The sequence below is a fragment of the Condylura cristata genome, unplaced genomic scaffold (genome assembly GCF_000260355.1).
Source record: "Condylura cristata isolate star-nosed mole 26May11 unplaced genomic scaffold, ConCri1.0 scaffold00004, whole genome shotgun sequence".
Taxonomy (NCBI): domain Eukaryota; kingdom Metazoa; phylum Chordata; class Mammalia; order Eulipotyphla; family Talpidae; genus Condylura; species Condylura cristata.
Window position 1 is genome coordinate 7,921,118 of NW_004567105.1, and position 17,275 is coordinate 7,938,392.

General features: G+C 43.9%; 1 protein-coding gene across 1 annotated transcript in view; it reads right to left on the reverse strand.

Moving 5' to 3' along the window:
• Window positions 1–17,275, reverse strand: part of BTBD11 (BTB (POZ) domain containing 11) — a 233,865-nt gene that overhangs the window by 86,367 nt on the left and 130,223 nt on the right. The window contains exon 3 of the mRNA XM_004676473.2: window positions 3,601–3,750. Within this exon, the coding sequence (XP_004676530.1) occupies window positions 3,601–3,750 (150 nt within the window). The remainder of the gene's footprint in view (window positions 1–3,600; window positions 3,751–17,275) is intronic.

The following is a 17,275-nucleotide window of genomic DNA, read 5'->3' on the forward strand; positions in this document are numbered from 1 at the left end:
GGGTACAGGCCAGAGGTGTGGGGTGGGTAGGGAAACAGAGTGGGGAGCAGAACAATCCAACTGACGAAGTACAGTGCTGAGGAGACAGTGGGTGGGTCAGGAGAGGTCTGCCGTGCCATGTGGGCCCCCTCTGGGGTGGGGGTTGAACTCATGCTAAAGTGGCTTTAGCTTCTCAGTGCTGTGCTTTAACCCGCTCCATCACCAGGGAGGGCCCCACAAAGGGTGTATTTTTAGCCCAAGTCATAACAGGTTGGACAAAGGCAAGAACTTCGGATATCCTGGTTGCCCAAAGTTCTGGATTTTAACTTGATGCCTGAGGCAAGGGTTACAGGGAGAAGTCTCAGCCTGCAAGGGGCGGGGGGAGTCCCCATCTATGTGCCTAATGGGGTCTGCATAACTTGGTATCTTTCTTATTTCTGATTTAGTCCTCAGGGCTGGAAGGAAAACAGACCTGGCTGGCATCTTAATCGTACAAGAGGGGCTCCCGTTCCATCTGCAAAGTGTAGAAACATCTGCTTGGGCCTCCCATATTGGGAACACAGTCTAGTGCTGAGGTGCCCAGTGTGGGCCTTGGGGAGCCGGGATTCAATCACAAGCCCCTCAGCTCACATCTTAGATTAGCTGTTTAACCTCCTCTTACTTCCATTTGCACATCCATGTGGGTGTTCATGGTTACACTAGAAATAATTCATGTAGATGTCTCATAGTTCCCTAGTCCCTTGAAATCAGCTGCTGCTATTATAATTACTGGTGATGAAGGCCATAGTGAGGGGCTCTGCTCTTGACCCTGAGCACACATAGCTCTGATCCAGGAAGAGCAGGGATGGATAGCTGGGATAAACTCTCCTCATCCTGCTTCTGCTGGAAAAACACTGGTGTCTAGAATCCACACTGGCAGAGTAACCTTTGAATATGAAGAACAGCTTTCTATGTACACACACAGAGAGAAGCTGTATTGATTTAGACCACAGTGCAAGCCAGTCTAAATTACAGTCAGATCAGAAAAGAAGGCTATTTCATTAGCTTCAGGGGCCGGCAGTCCTTACCAAAGTGCTTCCGGGCACTCATTCTACGGGGCTGAATTAATGAATGTCTATGGCCATTTGCAATTAGCAGTTCCCACTGGCGTGCCCACAACTCATTTGTGAAAGTCAGTGCTCAACAGCAACAGTAGCGGTTAATTTACAGAACAAATTGTCCTTACAAACATTTTACAGGGCAAGTGCTTCTCATACCTACGTTGATTGATACAAAAATAAAGGTGCTTAGTGATGTGCAGATTTGTTCAGCAAACCTTGTCTTTTGGAATTAAGCAGGTACCCAGCTCAGGTGCTAGATGCTACGAAAGGTCCGTAAGATACCCCAGGACAAGCCTTTGAGACCCCAAAGACAACATGGCCCACCTTGTCCCCAGCTGTCGTGACACAGGCATGGCCCCATCCTATAGCCAGATTCTACGTTTCCAGGGTCATCAGCACCTCTTGGAAATCTGCAGAGTCCCAAAGCATGCACGGCATTTCTTCTTAGAGAAATGTTTCCCAAAGGGGAAATGCTGAATCCCCGGGGAGCTGTTAAAATGCAGACACTTCCTTATCCATTTCCAATTGTTGCAAATCTCTTAAAATATTGTTCACATGCATCACTACCCTAGAATAATGGGGTCATCAGAGCTGCCCGCTAGATCTTGTTTTATCGTGTGCTCATAAAAAAAATTGAATTATTACACCATAATTCAGATTAAAATATTTCCATAAATTAATTTTAACACATTGTTTTCCTTGGTAAATGTATGTATTTCATTTTACGTATTTAATGCTATTATTTCTGCTCCCCCAAATTTAAAAGAAACACATGAATGACTAGCAGCTGGAAGACTATGTGCCTGGAGGCATCTAGTGACTTTAGAGGTTTGATGAAAATGGAAATGCAATTTCCAAATTCGGGTGCCAGGATCTCGCTCCTGGTGATCACAAGGGACACTTCCGATTTGGATTGGCTATGCCTGCCTTGTATCCAGAGGACCACATAGCTTGCTAAAGGGAGGAGGCCAGTCCTGGATGTCCAGGGAATTCCCTTGAAAAGAGGTATTGGCTGCTCTCTGAATCCTGAATCCTTTTATAGTTCAGGATTTTCTAGTACTTCCCACCAACTCATACTTTACCATAACATGGTGTTTGTGAGATCAGCGTTCAGTCCCATCAGGAATTAACACGCAGCTAAATCACTGCACAAGCCATTGGATCACAAGTAAATACAATTTCATTTTCCTCTGGTTGGCCAGACTAAGAGAACACAGACCTGAATTAGGGGGTGTGAAGCATAGCAAATAATTGTTCAAATTTGGTAACATTCGGGTGACATCCTGATCTGGACAATATCTCTGTTCTCCCCTCCTCTGACTTTTCTTCCTCCTCCCTCTCGCCTCCTTCTTTCTCCTGTCCTGCGTCCCTGCCTCCCACCCTCCACTTTACCTTCTCTCCTCTCTTCATTTTCCTGAGGTTCTACTATTATGTACCAGGCAGTATTCTTGGTGGTAGGGTTACATCAATGAACAAAACAAATATTGCTACTCTGTGAAAATATATTCTATTGATAGTAAGGATAATTTATAAAAAATAAATGAATAAAAAGGGACAATTATTAATGGTTATTGGGTTTCTTCTTATGATAAAAGTGTTCTAGAACTGATTGTGGTTATGGTTGTACAACTTGGTCTACGAGCTATAGATGAGTTATATCCCATGGAGTTGATATTAAAAAACAAAAATTACATTGTCACAGGATAATTGCTGGGGAGAAAGGTAAAGCAGCACAGGAGCATAGAGGTCATCAGGGTGTTATCATCTTTTTAAGGATGGGATAATTTTAAATAGGGAGATCAGGGAAAACTCATTGAGAAGGTAAATTTGGGTGAGATTTGAAGATATCAAGGGAGAAAGACACATGGGTATCTGGAGGAAGAGTGTCCAGGAAGAAACCGTGGTATGTGCAAAGGTCCTGTGGTATGCTTGCTAATGTCACACAACAAGAGGGCCAGGGTGGGATCAGGGAGCCTTGGCAGAGTGGGGAAAAAAGATGCCTGAGGGACATAGGTGGGCATTCTATAAGTACTTCTGTGGACTTTGCTTTTTTTTCTGTGGGTTAGATGGGAGCCAGAGAAAGATTCTGAACTGAAGGGAGAGGTTGTCTGAGATGTGATTTAAATGGATTCCGTTGTGGAAATCAACACAGTAAATTTAGCAGTCACCATTCACAATGTATTCACTGTACTCTGAGCACACCCAACCCCTTTATGAGCAAGCACTTGTTGAGTCATCTAAAAACTACTAGGTACTATTAGTTTCTTCTGTTTTATAGGAGAAGAAACTGAAGCTTAGATAAGGTTAGGGGTTAGGAACTTAACCCACTACAATGACAGAGGCAGGAAATTCACCAGGTCCGCCCAACCCCAGAGTCACCTTCCCATACCATCATGCAGCACTGTGTTGAGCACACAGCAGGTGCTCAATAAAAGGTGTCACCTGTCTGTTTATAAAGCAGCTCGCTGCGGAGAGGTGTCACACTGGGCACAGAGGGGCCAGGGACCCAGTGTCCACTTACTCAGTTCTGCGATGCTGCCCACGCGGGTCGCCAGCAGGGACTGCTCAATGGTCCTCAACTCGGACTGGCTGAACATGGGCAGTTCTCCTGGCTTGCTGGACCGCTGCGGGTCTCTGTGAAGATTCAGGCTGTCAGGCAGGCACAGCACTCCTGAGTTGGGAGACAGAGAATGAAAAGATAAGACTATTATTTTCCATTTATCCAAAAGAGGGGTCAAAACTTCACACAACCTCTATCAGGACCAGAGTGGATATCACTAAGGCAAGTTGGGGTCCCAGGCTCTGGACTGCTTTTAGAAATGGTGTCATTCGTTTCCTTAAAGTCCAGCTGATTGACATTTCCCAAGGACAGAGAGGAATCCTTTCTTTGGTTCTGGCAGGGATTCTCTCCACCCAGAGCTGCCTCTTGAGTTACGGGCAGGTGTTGGGGGAGGGGGGGTGTCACTGTCTCATTCTTCTCCCAGAGACCACCACTTTCCTAGGCACCCTGGAGGAAAAGCCCCCGCTGACAGTTGCTTCTGAGGTTGCTTCATTTACTCAATCAAGTTCACTCTGGGTGGCTGGGCTGGTATCAGTTAGACAAGGCTCTGGCTTTCTCTGTGGAGCTTTATGCCAGGAGGTAGAAGAGTCCCCATGGAGTTTTGTAAGTTGTAGGCTGAAAACCCATGGGAAATCCCTGGAATCCAATTATTTTCCCCCTTTGCTGTCTATTGCAGGAACATTTAACAAGGCCCTGAGAACTTTCTTTGACTAATTTGTCAGTAGAAATAGTCACTATTCCCCTCACGACCCCAAACTTCACGGTAGAGTGTTTCTGAGCTCTCTGATGTTGGGTTCGACCCTGATTTTGGGTTTGATCACTTGACTTATTTTGGTCAAAGGTATGTTATTGGACACAATGAAACTATAACTTGCTCTCTTGAACTTCTGCCTCCATCATAGCAAAACATGCCCCAGCCAATCTGCAGGTCTGAGGAGGGCGAGAGACACATAGAGCTCCAGAACCAACCCTCAGCTTAGAACTGCACCCAAAAATCAAGTCTTAGTTTGGTGGCCCATTGAGATAGTGGGGTTGTTTGTTATGCAGCATTATTCTGGTGGTATCTAACTGATACATCTCCCAAGCGCCAGTCCCCAAGAAGACAATGAACAAGACAGGTACAGTGTTGAGTGTGGGGCTGACGATTCAGTGATGGACCGAGTACGCTTACTCTCTGCTTCACAGTCTGAGCAAAGAGTCAGACAGCCACACACACACTACATATGATCCATGCCCTGTGGCAGAAGATGATCGGCAGTATGTCTTTGCCAGGACTTGAGGAATGAACAGTTGTCCCTAAGGGGGACCCGCCATTTTCCCCAACCCTGTTAGCCATTTTGGAGATGCAAAAGAAGCAGAAGACAGACACTAGTATAACAGCCTAGTGAAGAGACAAGACAGCCCATGACTGAATAATCTGGGAACAAAAAGACCAGTATCAATATACAGTGAAGTATTTAAGTCAACTGGCAGGGTGAGGGGAGACAGAGAGACAGCATGAAAAGATTAATAGTTCAAGTCCATGCTTCACACGAACCACAGAAATTTCGCAAACACATTTCTCTGCTTTGAAGCTGGGTAGGTATGAGGGGCTGTCACCTGTGTCTTCCGGCTCACACTGCCTACAGCGACTCACCTTCACAACTGATAGGGAGGACTACTCATAGCTGCTCTTTGCATGCATAATGAATAACTGGATGAATAATGCAAATGACCATTCAGTGCTAATGTGCCTGTCATCAAGGAAACTGGTCAAGGAAGTTTCTAAGATTATTGCTTTTCAAACACTTTCAACTGTGACTCAGAATAAAAATGTATTTTAGATCATGGCCCAAAGGAAACCCACCCACTATTACTCCTATCACACACATTTTTTCATGTTTTCCTTGAACAAATGTCATGGAAAATAAGACTGACACACACTAAGAAGGATATGCTCTCAAAATGTGCTTTTAGTTCCGTTTCTCTTCTATCTTATTAATAAAATCCTGTTGGCAGCCCCCAAAGTGATTTCATGCCATAGTCATGTGTCATGAGGGGCATGAAAAACACTGTGGATGTGTCAGCACACACCGTGGCATTCACAGGCCAACACAGGTGCCTGTCACAAGACACCACCTTGTGCCACACCAGGTGCCCCCCAGCACACAGTGATGACAGAGAGGCCATCCCAGCAATCCAGGGACTGGAGACCATCACCCAAACCTGCTGTCCCCTTTCCCAACAGCTGAGTGAGTCACCCTCCTGTTCACCCTCGCAGGGATATTCTGCGTCATCTTTGCTCCTGTTGGCTCACCTGCCCAGGCATTTTGTCAGAAGTCACATCAAGAAGCTGTTGCCGTGACAATGAACACAGGACCAGTCCCTCATGTGATGTCCCCGAGTTCCCTGACTTAGTGACCTTGAAGAACTCACTGCAGATGGCACCAAGGGTCATGACCCAGTGTGGTGAAGAGGCTAAGGTTTTGGGTGATAGGGCTGGAGGTGGGGGCTGTGAACGGGGTTGGCTCGAAGTCAAGGAGACCCATGATAGTCCCTGAATACCAGAGAGCATGAAATCACCCACTGAATTGTACAAATGGCCCTGACATTTACTCACAGGGCTGCTGTCTTGGTATTTGCATTATGTGGAGTATAAAGTTCTTATCCCAGACCTGCATCTGAAGCACTGATTCACACATTGGTTAGAGTTTAGAGCAGAGTTTTAATATCAGCTCAGTTACATGCCACCTCTGTTTAACCTTGGACAGGTCCTCAGGTCCTCGCCCATGAAATGGGGGTCATGGTCATGGCTGTGTCCCCTCATGGGTTGCTGGGGCTGGCAGATGCAATGAGTTTGTGTGTGACGAGGTGTTGTGTCTCTGCTGAGCAAACCATAGGTATTCAACATATGTTCACTCAGATGAAAATCAGTTAACATGCATGAACTCGGCTTTGAACTACTTTATACTTATAGGAATAAGCAATTTCCTTTGGAATTATTCCTCCTTCTTTTAGAGGGTTATAAAATTCAAATCTGAAAATGCAATTATTCAAAGATGCTTTAAAAGCTAGATTACTGAGATTTGAGAAATCTATAATTGACCTATTATGCAAAAATTATACATCAGGATTTTCTTTATTTTTCTAGAGGACTTTCTAGGGGGCATACACATAAGCTGGAGTTATTTATTTTTTATATAAAACCCAGTTAGGTCAATAAGATGGCCCCACATCACATTCTCGTGTCAGATACAGGCTTGAGTTTTGGACAACACATCAATTTTCATTACTGGAGCCAAGCACAGCCAGTTTGGTGATTTGGACTCAAATTAAAGACAGGGGAAACCAAAGTTCAGATGTGAGTTTGACTGAAACTGAAGGAAATAGTTCCCCTGTGGAGCAGGATACCACAAACCAGAGTCTACCATGAGCTTGAAGGGGTGATGGCCCCCCTGAAATTTCTATTATTTTGGGGTGTGTTCTGCTGGGTTGTGTGTACTTATTTAAGGGGAGGTTCATGTGAATGAACTCCTTAAGAGTCCATAAGACCTAAACAATGATGAGCCAATGCCTTTGAGTGTCCACATCATCAGTCATTAACGGGTCTCTCTGCTCAGACACTGTCTGGCTGAGTAGACTGGGTGTGACCCTGGGCCCTGAGGAAGCTGATCCTGTAAGAGCCTTGTGCATCCTACAAAAAGCACCTCCCAGCCCCCTGGTCAGCTTTCAAGTCTGCAAGAAGAGGTTAAAATATCTACTTCACAGATTTATTGTAGTGATTAAACAAGGTAATACACTTAGAGCCGCTGGCTTAGCATAAGTGCATGATAAAAACCCTTTTACCACAAATGTGCACTTTTGTTTATTTAATGCCTGGGTTCAAACAGTCTTGCAGGTTGTATTTCCAAAATCGAGTGTGAGTGGAGAGCCACAACTCCCAGCCAAGTCACTGAGAACATCAAATATGAGAAATGCTTGTCTGGGTGGTGCCTGAGCCAACCCTTTGTGGCCTGTGTCTCTTGTGGGGGGTAAACAGGGGTATGCTTTACCCCTGTGTAGGTCCACTTTCCTGTATACACAGGATGGCCCCTTGGGAAATCTCCCAGGTCCAGAGCACCTGGGCGAGAAGACTGTCCTCCTCATGGAGCTCACCATATAACCATGTGTGAGAGGTTTTCCCTGGCATCATCACCCCAATGCTGGTTAGGATGCAATCTTGCTGAAAGCTGACATACCTGCCAAACTTCAAATAAAAAACATGGTTTACCCCCATGTGACAAAGGTCAACAAAGATATAGCCTAGGTATGTTCCCTGTTGTATTGCTACTAGGAAGCTCAGAGCCAAAGTTACAATCCACCAATAAGGAAGAAATTTCATTTGATTTTTCTTTTGTTTCACTTCTTCATCTAGTATACACTGTTGAAATATACATATTTTATATGATGGCCTCAAATCTTTAGAAAACAAATGAATTATACATGGGCAGAGAGCTCGTGAGGAGAATATGGGAAGGGACTTCCCGGAACTGAAGCTGTAGCAACAAAGGGTTTGCTTCGACCCCTGTGTGGGGCTTATGGTGTAGCTGTGGGGAGCAGCTAGAATCAGGAGTTGAGTGTGTAGTGCTGTGTGTGTGTTGTGTGTGGGGGCATTGACTACACAAGTCTAGGCATCCTGAACGTGCCCGTGGGTGCTGTCTTGCCTGTCTCTGTCTCCAAGAAGAGAACACAATTTCCTAAGTTCTGCCTGTCAAGTTAGGTCTGGTTTTCTACTATATTATCCCTAGAATTTAAAGCGGAGGGTCTTGGCACTTGTCCTAGCTTTAAGAAAAGGGGAAGAAGCAGCTGGAGGACAGCAGGTCAACCCCTGAGGGCACCAGACAGATCCTGCTGGGTTCAGATTCCCACCTTGCTGGCTCCCAGCTGTGTAGGGCTGCCTCCTCAGAGCCTGGGTTTCTTTGTAAAATGCTTGATGCTATCTCCCTGCAGAGGGGCTAGGAGGCCGTCATGGGATAATAAACATGGACAACCTGACACAGAAAAAGGGGGCGATAAATGTTTGCCAATAATCCAAGTGAAGTTCTTTGAAGCTAAAGGTTTAGGAATTGAATAACACGGTGTCAGAAGGCTTTCTTTTATTGTTAAATTTATTTAGAAATAAGATAGGAAGTTATCAGATTTCTTTTCTCATGTTTGCACAATCGGCTTGGAAACCCCTTTTTATTTTAAGAGACTTGGTGCTGGAAAGCAAATGGAGGAATGGTCGACCTAACCCATTAGTCTGTGAGAGGCCTGCCCAACTAGGAAAAACATAAGAGCACTGTTCTGTTCTTTGTCTTAGAAAGAATTACATTTCAAGAGAAAGTTCTCAGGAAGTCTGAAGCCAAACCATCAAAATAAGAGGCAGAAGACACAAAGGTGGAGAATTTTCAGAGATGTGTTCAAGAACATGCCCAGAATAGAGCCTAAAGTACATAGGAGGAACTGGTAAGAACATGAAGGTCCTTAGACATCAAACACATTCATTCATCAAACACAAACAGTGAACTCCTAAAGACCTAGGATATGAATCCACCTTCAGGGGCTCCCAACTGCCAAGGGAGACAGACCCACTATTGTAACAGGGTGGTCCCCAGGAAAGGGGAAGTTCCAGGTTCCCTGCCCCACCCAGAAGGAGGGTGGAGCTGAGCAGAGAAAAGAAGAGAAGAGAAGGAATCTGGGAAGGAAGCAGGATGGAGAGCCAGAAGGAGACCTGAGGAAGCCACGTAGAGCAAAGGGAGACAGGTGAAGAGACTGTGTTTAGTTCTTGGCCCTGGATTGGTTGAAAGAGATGTGGGTGAGAGACCCATGGGGAGGTTGACTATGGCAGTGTTTATATTAATTTTGACTTTTCTCTTTCCCTCCCAGACTTGTCTGGCCTTTCTGACCCTTTTCTATGGGTGCTAGATAGAAGGTGCTTTAGTCTGTGGCGGCTTTCAGGCCTTGCTTCGGGACAATCCCTTTTGGGTTGACTTTTGCCCACAAGGGAATGGGTAACTTCAGGTGTTTTGACTTAGAAATTATATTCTTTGTCTTCCAAATTATATACTCACTGTATTAAAGTTCCTTTTCATTAAAGTCTTACATGTTCTTGTCTTGATGCAGTGGATGGCAGAACCTATTTAGAACAGGCAGATTTGGGGGTTCAGTGGTGCCCCTCTCTCCCTGCCCTGTAACACTATCGACTGAAATGTCATGGAACTTTAAGGAACCTTCTCTGGGGAGCTTAGGACTGAGGCTGGGACCCGGGGCAGCAGCACCTCACATTAGAACTGAAAGAGTGTGGACACTGTAGTGTGAGTGGATGATCGGGTAGAATCACAGCTCTGCCGCTCGTCAGCAACAGCACCTTAGGCATGTTAGCCGACCTCTTGGGCCTCAGTTCTTCTGAAAATAAGAAGAAAGATTATAGTATAATCCTCATAGGGCCACTGGAAGATTCAATAAGTTAGTGCATGTAAGTCATGACTCCTATAAATAGTTCAGTAAGTGTTTCTCCTCCTCTTCTTCCTCCTTTTCCTCTTCCTCTTGTTCCTCCTTCTTTTGAAGGACATTCCAAGGAAGAGTAAAGACCAGTTTTGCCAAAAGGCAAAGGTGGACCATGAAGAGCAATGAGTCGATTAGGTTTGGGTAATAACTAAACACGCTTCCAGCTACTGTGTTTCTCTCTTTTCCCCACCTCAGTCAAAATTACTGGAAAGAGTAGTCTACACACTCTCTCCCAGCCTTCTTCTTCACTATCTGTACCTTGTTATCTCCATATCTGGACTCCCAACAAGGTCATCTATTTCCTTCAATGCCTAGCTTAAATGTCACATTCGAGATCTCAAGACTTAAGAGGTTGTAGGCTCCATTCTTTGGGGGCTCCCAGTCCTGAGCGAGAGATCTTGAAGCAAGGAAGAAACTCTACCCAAATGTACCTGCTGGCTGCTGAGACAGAGAGGGGGGACAGGGCAGGGTGTGGCCGCAACAAAGGAAGGGCCCATGGTGACCTCACACCCTGCCCTCCATAGATGAGGCAGCTGTAGCCACTTTGTCTCAGTCTGTACAGGAGAAAGGAGGCGCAAGAGAACCTATGTAAGGGAGTAGCAGTCCACAGCAGCAGTTCTGCTGATTTCCTTAAGCTATTTGTACAGGGTCCAGGGCACACAAAGAGCCTTCCTTAACGGTTTGGTAGATTCACCAGTGAGCCCTCCTGGACCTCGTGCTTTTGTTTTGTAAGGCTTTTAATTTTGGGTTCAATTTTAAAAATATGGATAAGCCTATTAAGATTTACAATTTCTGGGCCCTCCCTGGTGGCACAACAGGTTAAAGCACAGCACTATGAAGCTCTCTGCAGCCACTCAGCCAGCATGAGTTTGATCCTGGACTAGGGAGGTGAACCCCATGGTGCGGCAGACCTCTCCTGACCCCTTGCTGCTCCCCTTAGCAGTGTACTTCGTCAGTCTGCCTGTTCTGTTCCCTAGCCTGTCTCTGGGGAATCTGCTCACTGCCTCTGCACCTCTGGTCTGTACCCCAGTTTGGTATGCATATATGAATAAACCTTTCAAAAAGATTTACTATTTCTTCTTGTGAGTTTTGAGAGACTATATATTTCAAGGAATTGGTCCATTTCAACTGGATTGTCAAATTTGTGGATACAGAGTTTTTCACTGTATTCCTTTATTATCCTTTTAATGTCATGGAATTTGTTGTGATAGTCCTGCTTGATTCCTGGTATTAGCAATAAGCAGCCTCTCTCATTTTTTCCCTAGTTAGCTTGGCTAGAGGCATATCAATTTTACTGATGATTTAAAAGAACCAGTTTTTGGTTTAAAAAAACTAACTTTTCCCTGTTGATTTTCTGATTTCAGTTTCATTGGTTTCCTCTCTAATTTTTATTACTTCGGCTTTGGGTTTAATCTGTTCTTTTTATTGTTTCCCAAGGCAGAGCATAGATTAAGAACTTTAGATTTTCATTTTTCTAATACATGCATTCAATGCTATAGAATTTCTGCTAAGCAATGCTTTTACTGTATCCCACAAGTTTCGGTAAGTTTTATTTTCATTTTTATCTATTTCAAAATACTTTAAAAATTTCTTTTGTGAATTCCTCTTTGTTGATATTTTACTTAGAAGTGTGTTGTTTAATCTCCAAGTACTTGGGATTTTTTTTTAGCTATTTGTCTATTACCGATTTCTAATTTAATTCTAAAGTGTCATGAGAATAGACATTGTATGATCTATTCTTTTAAATTTGTTAAGATATGTTTCATGGCCTAGGATGTTGTCATCTTTGTGAATGTGCCATCTGACCTTGAGAAGAATGTGTACTCTGCTATTGTTGGATGTCTGTTATATCTAATTTTGATGGTTTTCTTCAGTTCATCTATGTCCTTACTGATTTTATGCCTGTTGGATCTTCCTATTTCTGACTGGGGTATAAAGTCACCAACTGTAATAGTGGCTCATTCATTTCTCCTTGCAGTTTTATCAATTTTTCTTTCTTTTTTCTTTAAACTGCATCTTATGTAAAAATATTTTCTAAAAAAGCATTTTGATACTTATTTCTAAAAAAGCATTTTGATACTGTTTTTTGATACTTATTTCTCAGACTGATTTTAATTTTGTTAATTAAGGATATGAATATTGTTCAACTGGTGAAGATGATCATTCTAGAAAGGGAAGGAAAAATAATGAGTAGTGGGAGTTGTTGTGAGGTATCTACTATCTCCATTGAACAAATGTTCTGGATTCATTATTTGAATAAATATGTTTTGAAAAATTTAGCCCTAACTTTCCCTGTTCCAGAACTCCAATTCCATTGTGTCTCACTGAGGATTGCTTAATAAATGCAAGCTGAAGTAATGAGCAAAGCCTGAGTACAGTTCATGAAGTAAAAGAGGTTAGTAAGTTTTCAAGAAAGTTGTTAATAATGATATATTAGCACCTATCTGAGGGTTTCTCTCTCTGAGAGAGAGAAAAAAAAAAAAAGGTGGGGCTAAAATATGGAGAGATTTCACACCAGCTGTCAGTGCATTTTATGCCAAGGACAAATATCTACAGATTTGTTATCTCTGGGAAGTCTAGTAACCATTTCCAGGTAATCATGACGGTAACTTCTACAGTGCAAACTGGTGTACCTGGCAGGCTTCCAACTAGAAATTTCTTTCCAATAGAACTTCTGCAGAGTAAGAGCACAAGGATCATTTATATTCATAATGAAGGCCTCAGGGTCTATAAGATTCTGAATCACCCAGGAAAGATTAAATCACTTTCAACCAAACTATAGTGTTAAGTATATTTAATTGTATTCTAAGTCTTCTAAGGCTGATTATCTTTAATTAAGCAGCCTGGTGACTATAGACTTATTACTTATTTGATATGATATAGTGGGGAACCACTCACTGGTATGTTTAACACCTTATGAGTGAGCACATGGCATCAGAGAAGTGTGTGTGTGTGTGTGTGTGTGTGTGTGTATGTGTCTACAGTAATAGAGGAGATTATGCCAGCATTGAGGGCTGGCTAAATCCTGCTGTTAACATAGTGTAGATGTTAATGGCATATAAAAGCATAAACCTGCTATTTGTAGCTATGCATTCATATATTGATATAAATAACTAATAGTGCTTTCACAATCCATCAAAAATATAAAGATCACTAAATTGGCTTTTAAAAACATTAGAATGCCATTAGGCCAAATTCAGCAACTGATTACAGAGTAAAATAACCACAAGAGAATTATAAATTCTTGTTTGTTGCTGCAGTTAAAAGGTACTGCACTTTCAACAAGGCCCCAGGCCCCTGGGGGATACTAGCACATAGTCTTTGCTGGCAAAGGGGAACTTATCTAGTTATAAATCTGGATAAGAATACTTCTGGGGAGAGGCCTCCTTCTGGTATCTGTTCCAGTGGTTCTATCAAGTAGCCCAGTCAGAACACCATGTTTTTGAACACTTAAAAAATTATGGTTATGGACTTTTCCCTTCCAAGAAGTCTTTTTGGACATTTTCTTCCCATTCAGTTAGGGTCAGCCACCTCCATTATATTCACTGTGTCTTTTACTTTCTATGTTCTTATGCTTTGACATCTCAGGGCCTGGGTTCACCAGGTCCTAGAGATAAGTACTCACTTGCCAGTGCACGTGCTATTCAAATGCACACCAACCAGCCCAGAGCCCACATATACAATCACTTTCTGAGTACTCACGTGTCAGTGACACGTGTCCTTATAAAAGGAAAGGCCAACAGGGGTTTGAGACACAAAGACACTTAGAGAAGACTTGTGAAGATAGACACAGAGATTGGAGAGAGGCACCTACATGGAAAACCAGGGGTTGGCAGTAGTCACCAAAAGCCAGGAGAAAAGCCAGGGACCAAAGCACCCTCGGTGTCTCCAGGAGGAAATGCACTTGTATACATCTTGAGCTTGGATTTCTGACCCCCAGAATGGTGAGAAAATACATTTCTGTTGTTTGAATCAACCCATTTGGGGTCATTCGTTATGGCGGGCCTAGGACTATCTGATTTCTCTGTGATTTTATAATGGATTAGATTTTTCAGTATCTCGGGAAAAATTCTGAGTGCTCTCTCCACTTCAACAACCTCATTGCGTAGAGGATGGGATTGAAACTTCTTGACCACATGAAAACACTCCAAGACCTTTGCCTAGCCAGCCTGGTCCAGCTGAAGTTCACACACTCCACACTCATACGCTGGCTCTCTTCCCTCGAGTTAACTCCCTGCTTCTGAGCCTTTGCTCCTGGGGTTCCTCCCACTTCAATGCTCTTCCCTCCACTTTCGGCAGGGAGCGATTCCATCCATTCTTGAACTCGCAACTCAAATGCCACTTCCTACAGAAAGCCTCCCCCCAGATTTTCCCAAATGCCTGGGGCTCCCTCTCCTTCCCACAGCAGGGTGATTTATGGAACTTCCACATTCTCTCTCTGTATGGCATGGTAGTAATGTGATGGAGAAGAGTGGTTAAGACTTGATAGGGTAGTTTCTACTAGCAGGCACTATTCTAAACACTTTGCAAGTATTAATCATGTTAATCCTGGCAACACCCCTCTGCAGTGGATATTACTATTATTGCTTCTATTTTAGAGATGGCAAAACTGAAGCACACACACCGGTTCCTTTGCTGTATGTATGTGTGTATGTGTGGATAATTGAGGAGACTCTAGCAGAAAGATTGATGCCGCAGAGAAAAATGATACAGTCTTTGTCCAGGAGGAGTATCTTGACAGATGTGAATACCCATTTGGGAAGTTTGCTTTCTTTTATTTAGAAGCAGTGAATCATGAAATCACAGACCTTGGAAGCCAGGAAACTCAGACACTGCAGAATCCTGCTCTCCCGAGTTGACACAATCATTTCCTGAGAGCCTACTATGTACAGGATGCTGGACATGAGATGGTGAAGCCAGATCTCTCACTGTGAGCACTTATAGCTAACCATTTTATTTTAGAGCTAAGAAAACAAAAGTTTACCCAGAGAGATTTAAGTAATTCTCCTGAGGTCACACTAGCTTGTTCGGTGCGATTTCTGGATAGTGGAAAACCTTTCCAACTCCAAGTATGGATGACCAATTTTGAAAGAATCAGAAGACAATCCTATCTCCCTAACACCATGTGATAGGTAAAATCAGGCATCCTGAAGATATTGACACGTTAATCCCTTCAACGATGAAAGTGGTATGTTATAGGACTAGACACAGGTTGCCGATAGAATTAAAGTTGCTCATTAACTGAATTTAAGATAAGTCCATTATCCTGTTATCTGGGTGGGCACAGTAAAAGCACAGGGCCTTTTGAATGAGAAGGGTCAGTGTCAAAGTGATGCAGAGTGAGAAAGACTGGACCCTCCCCCTGCCTCAGCTGCTCTTGAATCTCGGGTTGGGGGGAGGGTGCGGGGGGGTGGGGTGAGGACATGATCCAGGAATGTGGGCAATTTCTATATGCTGGAAAAGATAAGGAAAGGGATTCTCTCCCAGAGCCGCTCATAGGAGCACAGCCTGATGACACCTTCATTTTAGCTCAGTGAGACTCACTTTGGACTTTAATCTCTAAAACTCTTAAGAAAACAAATGTACGTGACTTTAGCTACAGAAGTTGTGGACATTGGTTATAGCAGCCAGAGGTGACTAATACATCCTCTAGGCGGACTGTGTTTTATGATGCTCCTCTGGGACCTGGGACCCTGAGTGGCCATCTGAAGTGGACATCCTTCAGGAAACCTTTCTGTTTGCAGAGGTCCAGACACCTCATTTCAATTTTTAAAATTTGGAATGTTTTCAGCCAGGACACCTTCTCCAGCCTTTGCCTCCCCCCTTAAATGCCAGCATTTAAGGCAGAAATGGTGATGACCAAAGGATGCCACTTTTCATAAGTGTCCCTCAGCTCTTCCAGACACATCCTCTGCCTCTAGGTCACCGCCTCTGGCATTTTATTTTCAGCAGTGCTCTTGGCATTCACTCTGTTGCCCACTGAAAAGTGGCCTCATGGCTGGTGCTGCCTTCTTCATGGCCACAGCCTCCTTTAATTTCTCAGTTTCTGTTGGGAGAGGGCTTTGTGGGAGGGAGCAGAGCCAGGCTCCATGTGCACGTAGAGGTCAGGGTCGCACTCCTGCCCAGTGGGTGACAGAGCTGAGGTGGGAACAAACCACATCCAAAGGGAGGAGATGCCTGTCATCTGGCAAAGGCACATGGGCTGCAAATATCTTTCTAGGGACTCAGAGAATGAGAACATCGATTTTCTGACAACGAAAACTGTGTGTCCCTCCTGGGAATATGATTGTGAGAAATGCCTCATCATCCATCATGCAACAAAATATTCACTGATAACCCCTTGAGTGTCAGGTCCTAGACAGATGGGGGTTAGAGATGATGATAATGGGGATGATGATGATGATAGCAATCGTGATGAGGATGGTGCTGATGATGGTGATAAAGATGGTGCTGATGATGGGAACCAGCACCCATTATGTACCCAGCATGTTCTAGGTACTTGACACAGACTCACACATTAGAGACCTACAGGCAGCGGGCATAAAACATTTGCTGAATTCATAATAGAGGATGACTTGCTTCCTATTTCACTTGGCTCGTAGCAGCAGATAGGAGCTGGAGCTGGGTAGGGCAGAATGAAAGGGGGTTGGGCGGGGGAAAATAAAACGGAAGAAATAATTATAAGGTAGTAAGACAGAGCAGTGATTAGACATATGGAGTCAGACAGATTTAAACATGGGTTCTGTTGCCTGTGACCGCTATTAATTAATTAATGCCTAATACCTCTATTACCTCTATTATCTGGCTAAATTAATGAAACTGTGCCCCAGTTTCCTGTTTTGTAAAGTGGGGGTACCAGGACTAGCATCTCCTCTGGCTTGCTGTGTATGTGCCCACAGCTAGTAGTGTCTGGCCCACAGCAGCTGCTCAAACCTCTTGTTTCTTGTTTGTGGAAGGCATTAAGCAGAGCCTCACTAAGCCTCTCAGAGGCAGGTTTGGTTGCTTCAGGAGCCTAATTTGTCTTCTCCCCAAGACCAGCTTTCATCGTCCAATTTGCTGCTTTCCATCTGACTGCCACCCTGCACTTACAAATGCCCCCTTTGGGTGGAGCAGGGAACGGGATCAAAGA